Here is an 8,362-nt window from a genome sequence, read left to right on the forward strand (position 1 = left end):
TGTCATCTGATTCAGAATCTAAAATCCATCTCTTGTTTTCATCGAATACTACATCTCGACTGATGATGATCTTATTTGTTTGTGGATTGTACAATTTGTAACCTTTGCTATTCTCGCTATACCCAACGAAAACGGTTTTTTCTGTTTTCTTATTCAGTTTATCACGACGTTGTTTAGGTATATGAGCACATGCCAGACAACCGAATACTTTAAGGTGTTCCACATTCGGTTTGTTCCCATTCCATGCTTCGTAGGGAGTAATATTTGGCCTAGTCTTTGTTACTGTTCGGTTTAAAATGTAAGTAGCACATGCCACGGCTTCTGCCCAATAACAATTTGGTAACTCCTTTGCATTCATCATGCTTCTGCTCAGTTCCATCAGTGTTCTGTTTTTTCTCTCGGCTACCCCATTTTGCTGGGGGGAATAACTATTAGTGAGTTGATGCCGTATACCATTTAATTTCAGATACTCTTGAAATGCATTGCTGCAATACTCTCCACCTCGATCAGATCTTAGTGTTTTAACTAAGTGATCTGATTGTTTCTCGTTCAATGCTTTGAACCTTTTGAAATAATTCAATGCCTCTGACTTATATTTTAAAAAATATACCCATGATTTCCTTGTGTAATCATCGATAAAGGTGATAAAATACCTGCATCCTCCTATCGACTCAGTTCTCATTGGCCCACATATGTCTGAGTGAACCAATTGTAAAGGTTTACTAGCTTGCCATATTGCTTTTCTTGGAAACGTTTTCTTTGTTTGCTTTCCTGAAATACATCCCTCACATAAGCTTTCTTGTTTCATAATTTTAGGCAATCCGAAGACAAGACCTTTGTTTTCCATGTTAATTAGCGTGTCTACATTCACATGACCATATCTTTTGTGCCACAGAATTGATGTGTCTTTTGTTGTCATAGTCATTGTGAGATTTATATCACTGTCGAGGTGAAGAGGGAACATCTTATTACTCGTCATTCTAATTTCTCCGATGACTTCACTTTCTGCATCTTTTATGATACATCTATCCTTTTGAAATAAGATCGCATACCCTTTGTTTATCAGTTGCCCTACGCTCAAAAGATTATGTTTTAAACCTTTCACGTAAAATACTTGGGTATTTTTCGAGTCCGTCCTTTGATAGAAACAGACACCTCTCCGCTACCGATTACTTCCAGCCTTTTATCATCGCCTGTTCTCACTTCTTTCTTAAGCGATTCATCCAGATTGATAAATAGATCCCTGTTTCCTGTCATATGATTACTACAGCCGCTGTCAAGATACCAACAATCCTCTTTGACTGCTTCCTCCACATTGAAGATCATGAACATTGTATCTTCATGTTCATCAATATCATCGTCTTTATGTATCAAGGCATTATCCGGCTTCTCACTCTCATCCTTACGTTTGCAAAACTTGGCTGTATGTCCAAGTCTTTGACAATTGTAACATCTAATGGAATTCTAGTTTCGACCCTTTCCTTTACTGCGTCCCCTCCCTGCTCCATCATTCCGAGTCTGTGTATATCTATCTTGGATAGAGTTTTGTACTTGGAATGCATGTTCTATTGGAGCATCATCATAACGCTTTAATCTCAGTTCATGAGATTGAAGAATTCCCATTAATTCTTCGGTCGAAACATCCCCTAGGTTTTTCGTTTCCTCTATCGTAATCACTACTGACTCGAAATTTCGAGTCAAACTACGCAGGATCTTCTCTACTACTTGTTGTTCACTAATATTATCTTCATTCATTCGTAACTGATTTACTATTGATATCGTTCTATTAAAATATTCTTCAATCGATTCCCCTTCTTTCATATTAAGTGCATCGAATTCACAACGTAAAGATTGAAGTTTGATTGTTTTTACCCGAGTTTCTCCTCTGTAGGATTTGTGTAAGATATCCCATGCTTCTTTCGATGTTTTTGCAAGTGCAATTCGTTCGAATATTGTGTCGTTTACTGACTGATAGATGATATGTAACGCTCGCTTATCCTTCTTGACTGATTCTCGGTGTGTTGCAGTCGCCTCCTCCGTTGGATTTGTGCCCAGTTCTTTAATTCCTTCATCAATGATATTCCACAGTTCTTGTGATTCGAATAAAACTTTGATTTGAATGTGCCAATGATAATAATTTTGGCCGGTGAGTTTGGGGATTTGCGTTTGAATTCCTTGTGCCTGATTCATACTTGATTGTTTCAAACTTTGTGATTTCGCGGATACGATCGATGTGGCTCTGATACCACTTTGTTAGATTTCCTGAATTCTGAATTTAGGGTTTCTGGGAATGATGAAGATTTTGTTCATAAAATGAATTGATAAAATCCGGAAATGTTGATGTACAGAATATATATATCGAATACATTGAGCGGTGGTAACCGCTCTTTCTAACTTATGCTAAAACTTATAATAATAATAATAATATTAATACTATCTAGCTTATAATATATTTATGTCTAACATATAAACGTTCTCGGGTCCGGACAGTTCCCTGAAAACTGCGCCTGAGAAAAGTCAAATCCCGGATTATGTAAATTTGTAGTAGAAAAAACAAAGTTAGTCATCGTGTTGATGATATCATGAAATGCATAAATTATGACATGTGTTTGTTTATCACGCTATTTGGAGTTAAAACTGATTTAGAAATACATAACATGCTAAATTACTAATATACGCTCAATTTTCAAATGGAAGGCAGAAATTAGCTATAACACAGGCTATATACCGAATGCACTCAAAAAAAAATTGTTATTTCACTAATATATAAACTATAACGATAATAACTATCCATGCCAATGTATTTACCTCCTCCTAAAACCTCTGAAGCATGAGACGCTTCTGTTCAAGATCAGCAGCATACGGGTCAAGTTGACCTTGACCTTCTATCGGAGATGACCACGTTTGACCTTTACCATTTTTTGCAGTGTAATATGCAATATATCATCCTCTGTCACATCCCAAGCATTACAATATCATAAGTTCACACATCTACTTTAAACTTTAAAAAACAATTTGAAAAAACATAGCAAAAGAGGCAACACAAGCCATGTTTATTACATAACACAACTTCCTATGCAATTAATATCGGGGATATATCGGTCCCCTAGTAAAATATCGGTCTGAATATCAGTATCGATATTATCGGCTATATTGACCGATATAACCGATATATCACCGATTTAACTGATATATCATTGAATTATTAGTGTTAAATTGTTATATATATAAATTCGGCCTTATATTTAAATTACCAATATCTTACAGAGCTAACCTATATCCAATATTTTACCGCGTTAACTGCATAGACTGCTTCACAAGTTCAATCTACATGTCAAAATTTAAATAAACTAAAACGAAAACAGCATACGGATAGTCCAAAACGAAGAATCCGTCTTTACAGGTGAAGACAAATCATGCTGCATATAATCAACCAAAATATCATTTACACAAGTTTACAATCTTACATAACACATGTTAACGGTTTAAAACAAATTGAACGGGTTACCGACAGTCATATACAGAGGATTGCCTTTGATTCCAACTTCAACATGTTTGGATTCAATTTTGAAGTAAAACTATTTGGCAGGGACTCAAGTGGGTAAATTGATGTACATATTCACCTCATCTAGGGTTTGGTCCTATTCGAAAACCTTCTGACCTGATAACAACTCGTTTTTATAAAATGTGCTATCTCACTAATGTATAAACTATAACGATAATAACGATCCATGCCAATGTATTTACCTCCTCCTGAAACCTTTAAAGCATGTCAAGTTGACCTTGACCTTCTATCGGAGACGACCACGTTTGACCTTTATCCCTTTTTTGCAGTGTAATATGCAATATATCATCCTGTGTCACATCCAAACATTACAATATCATAAGTTCACACATCTAGAAGTCAAACCACTGTTTGACCAAAGTCTTTTTTAGCAAAAGTCTGTTTTGACCAAAGTCTGTTTGACCAAGGTCAAACCACTGAACCACTTTTTGACCAAGGTCAACCTACTGTTTGACCGAAGTCTGTTTGACCAAAGTCAAAACACTCTTTAAAAAAAAGCAACCACTGTTTTAATCCAACAGTGATTTCAAACATCTGTTTCATCAGTTAATTGAACATACAATATTTCCCACATCCGTTGAACTATATTCATTGAACTATTCACTAAACGTTCAGTTCATTTATAGCATTTGAAAGCGACTCTCCATAGCACGATTCCATTGCAAAACTCTACTACAAATACTTCCTGATTTTGGTATGAAATCCATTAACCATATCCTCAAGAAGTTTCATAAACTGAACCAACCATTTTACCTTTATTATATTTTTTATTTCTTAAAAACAATTCATACATATATTTAAAAAATAAACTATCTTTGCTATTTGAAAAAAAATATATAATATAAACAAATGATTAAAAAATGGTTCAAACTGTTATACCGAACATTCACAAGTAAAACAAATTACCAAAAAACCCGCGAAAAGCGGCCTGGATCTGAATCGCAGCCCATTCTTTCATAATCGCTTTAAAATATTTTGGTTGAGCCCAAACAGCCGTAGCTACAGCAGCAAAAAACATATCAGACCCATTCTTTGGGTTCAATCTTCTCGATAACTTTTCTCCGCTTGCGATTGCTCTCCGTTACCACGTTTGATGCGGCAGCGGCAAATAATTTAAGTTGTTGAATCTCCACACGACGTCGTCTAGTAGTTAAATCCTGTTAACTTCTTCAAAAATGGCAGTAACACTTGCTCGGTTGACTACGTTCATGAAATCCTCTCAATAACAAACAATCTTATGTCAGGAAATCCTCTCAACTGAAAAAAAAAGAAAAGAAAAAAGTCAACCTACTAACACATTCGACTTCTGTTGAAGTGACTGCAACACTTGCTCGGTTGACTAAGTTCATCACGCGCACACATATATATTTATATCCATTCTCTCTTTCTTTCTCTCTCTAAACAAATCTAAGACGGGTGAGCCAACGGGTATTGGTATCACGTAAGGCTTTAAATAGTTATCACCTGGTGATTGTTTAGCAACAACAATTAATTTTTGAATCCAGATCTCATGATTGTAAAAATTAATAATAATAATAATAATAATAATAATAATAATAATAATAATAATAATAATAATAATAATAAACAATATTAGCAGAAGTTTAGATCATATTACATATCGATTGTTCTAGACATAGCAAGAACGCCGAGAACTCTAGCGCCATCCCAATATATAACACGACCACCGACCTCTTCGATTCTTGCGAGTTCATCCAGCCGATCCGGCTGAATTCAAAAACTTATTTGTGAGTCAACTAACAGATTTAACAAATCCAGCATACTATTCCAAATCCAGCATACTATTTCTAAAAACCACTCAATAAACACTAAAAAAATTACATAATTAGTCCTATTTAAATGCTAGAAACATCGTTAATATATAAAAAATGAAACTATTAATGATTTAGGCTGATTGTGTATATGTTACAGGTTTAGTTAACGTGATATGTAACAAATATAAATCAAAGATCAAAAGAAAAAAAACTAAAGCGTTACCATCTATGAAGGCGTTTGTGTAGGCTGATGGCGTACTATATGGTAACAACCTCTGCTTTTCTTCTTTTACTTGTCGCACTATGGAGTTTGAAGTTCGCATCTACAGTTTGAGCTGGAACGGGAAACAGAGCTGCTCAATTTAGCTACGTCCTTATCCATTTGTGAGAAACTCTTCACCATCATCTCCTTCCATTCAATTGATTCCTCGCAATTCTTTACTTCTTCTTTTACCATCTCGTGCATCCTATATTTGACCAAGAAACACACTGATTAGATCCTTACAACACAATTAAAGACAAAAAATCAAAAGAAACAAATATAAATCAAAGATCAAAAGAAAAAAACTAAAGTGTTACCATCTATGAAGGCGTTTGTGTAGGCTGATGGCGTACTATCTGGTAACAACCTCTGCTTTTCTTCTTTTACTTTTCTCCATCATTTTTCTACTCTCGTAACTGCATCTTACCTACAACCACTCAATAAAAACGAAAAAAATAACATAATTGCTCCTATTTAAATGCTAGAAACATCGTTAATATATAGAAAAATGAAACTATGAATGATTTAGGCTGATTGTGTATCTGTTACAGGTTGAGTTAACATGATATGTAACAAATATAAATCAAAGATCAAAAGAAAATACTAAAGTGTTACCATCTATGACGGCGTTTGTGTAGGCTGATGGCGTACTACCTGGTAACAACCTCTGCTTTTCTTCTTTTACTTTTCTCCACCATTTTTCTACTCTTGTAACTGCATCTTACCTACAACCACTCAATAAAAACGAAAAAAATAACATAACTGCATCCTAGATCGCCACACCTTAATAATTACCTTCTGCGGTTCTGTTTACATTGGGGTGTGCAGCCAGTTCAATGTGACAGGGACTCAGTTCACCACTATACAACTTGAATGGATATATATACATACAAATTAGTTTCTAAGTTGTATCCAAACCCTAAAAACATGATAAAATAATCCAAATGATTACAAAATTCATCAAATTTTAAATTCCAAATCACTTACATCCAACTGATTTTGTATAACTGTATCATATCTATATAAATAGAATAGTCTCTAAGATGTATCTAAACCCTAAAAACATGATCAAACAATCCAAATCACTACAAAATTCATCAAAATCACTTCATCCAGTTGATTATCCAAATCACTGATGTATGAGGCTGAGGGATACTCGTTCTTCTTCCCACCCTTCTTTCCTTTGGAAATCCTCTTGTTCAACCAGATCTTCGAACACAAAACATTCAAACAGTTGGCGATGACTCACTGCAGCAGATACAACAGGCTAATCAGTGATTGATACAGTAAATATGATATTTGAAGAATTAGACGTGGAAGAATCTGGATTCTGAGAGAGAGAAAATGAGTTTTAGAGAGAGAGAGTTGAAAGTAATAAAAGCTCGAAATTAAAAAGAACTATACAATTTGAATTTTAAATCTAGAGCCATAATTTTGAATGTGGGCAGAGATTTTGAATGTTGAATGATAGGCAGAGGTTTACGCTTATGTACGTGGGAGAGGTTTGCCCTTTTGAATGTGGGCCAGACCTTTAAAATTTGAATATATGGCAGTGGTTTGAAATTAAATGTATATTAAAGTGATTTTTATATTCCGATTTATGATGCAGTAATTGTTTTGGTCAAAAATCACACAAGGATAATCCAACCAAATCCGATTTTGTGATATCTGATGCTTGAATAAATGGACAAATGTATGAACAAAATTGTTAGGGCAGGATTTTTATGACCTATGATTCTTACTTGGTATCCTAACAAGTGATCCTTGTTTCTTTGGTAGATAGTGATCCTCAGAAGAGCTCCAGGATCAGGATCATGGATCATCCTAAGGATCCTCATACTAACGATTGTTCTCTTTGGATTTAATGTTGTTTTGCAGGAATTACGAGTTGGACCAGGTCTTAGCAACGTAAACAAGGAATCTGTCACGCTAATTTCGCACATGCATAATCAAAGATGGACGTTATGGAGAATATGGAAACTCAGCACAATTCAAGGGCAATTAATTAGGCTAAATTTACTTCTATTTCTAAAGGGGTAACGAGCTAGTAGTTAGGTGATTTACCTAAAATACAACCACACACGCTTATATATAAATGGCACTCTACAGCATTCAGAAGACAACACATTTTCCTGTTGGTGATCATTCCGGAAGCATTGCATGGCTTCATCGTTGAAGAATACTTCCACAGCGATGTCTGCAGTCAATTCATCTAATGGCATTCCACCTTTTCCTCCACCACCAGCTGGATCTCAGAAAAATGCTGAGAAGAGACCAACTCCTATCTTCTCTAAACCTTCATCTTCTACTCTAACTTCTTCTGCTCCCAGTACTAGTGATATATTTACTTTGATTTTGCAGATGAGGGATCGTATGCAGCAGCAGGATGAAACTAATGACAGGATCCTCAAGGAAATCGGAGATCTCAAAAGGCAAAAGAAAACGGCAGAGGATCATTCCCCACTAATGCCCAAATCTTTGAATTTTGATACTCCGATGATTACTTCTCAGCCATCAGAGGCCCTAGACATTCAACATATGGGTGGATTAAGAGGAGTGCATTTCGGCCCAGCAATAGTGACTCAGGCATCAGGATCATATTTCCAACCGGCAGAATCCTATACTCAGCATATGGGATCCTTCATGAACTCAGGATCCTCCTTCGTTCCAGGATCATCCCAGGTTCAAGGATCCTCCTTTGTTCCAGGATCATCCCAGGTTCAAGGATCCTCCTTCGTTCCAGGATCATCCCATGTTCAG

General features: G+C 35.6%; 1 protein-coding gene and 1 long non-coding RNA gene across 2 annotated transcripts; both read right to left on the reverse strand.

Moving 5' to 3' along the window:
- Nucleotides 1–1,101: 1,101 nt before the first annotated feature.
- On the reverse strand, nucleotides 1,102–2,190 carry LOC110893531. The gene is made up of 2 exons (XM_022140637.1): nucleotides 1,488–2,190; nucleotides 1,102–1,421 (listed from the first exon to the last, which is right to left on the reverse strand). Exons 1-2 carry the CDS (start codon nucleotides 2,188–2,190, stop codon nucleotides 1,102–1,104), a joined length of 1,023 nt encoding a protein of 340 aa, XP_021996329.1.
- A 2,997-nt stretch (nucleotides 2,191–5,187) lies between these two features.
- On the reverse strand, nucleotides 5,188–6,081 carry LOC118484893. The gene is made up of 3 exons (XR_004874938.1): nucleotides 5,920–6,081; nucleotides 5,564–5,807; nucleotides 5,188–5,293 (listed from the first exon to the last, which is right to left on the reverse strand). It is a non-coding gene; the product is annotated as an uncharacterized LOC118484893 (long non-coding RNA).
- Between the last annotated feature and the right edge of the window lie 2,281 nt (nucleotides 6,082–8,362).

This window comes from Helianthus annuus, chromosome 12 (genome assembly GCF_002127325.2).
Source record: "Helianthus annuus cultivar XRQ/B chromosome 12, HanXRQr2.0-SUNRISE, whole genome shotgun sequence".
In the NCBI taxonomy this organism is placed as follows: domain Eukaryota; kingdom Viridiplantae; phylum Streptophyta; class Magnoliopsida; order Asterales; family Asteraceae; genus Helianthus; species Helianthus annuus.

What these genes read in the sequence shown, in the direction of transcription:
- LOC110893531 (XM_022140637.1), bottom strand. Translation starts at nt 2,190, where the DNA reads ATGAATCAGGCACAAGGAATTCAAACGCAAATCCCCAAACTCACCGGC. An exon ending in TGGAGCAGGGAGGGGACGCA is followed by an intron (nt 1,422 to 1,487) that starts GTAAAGGAAAGG and finishes TTGGACATACAG; the next exon opens with CCAAGTTTTGCAAACGTAAG.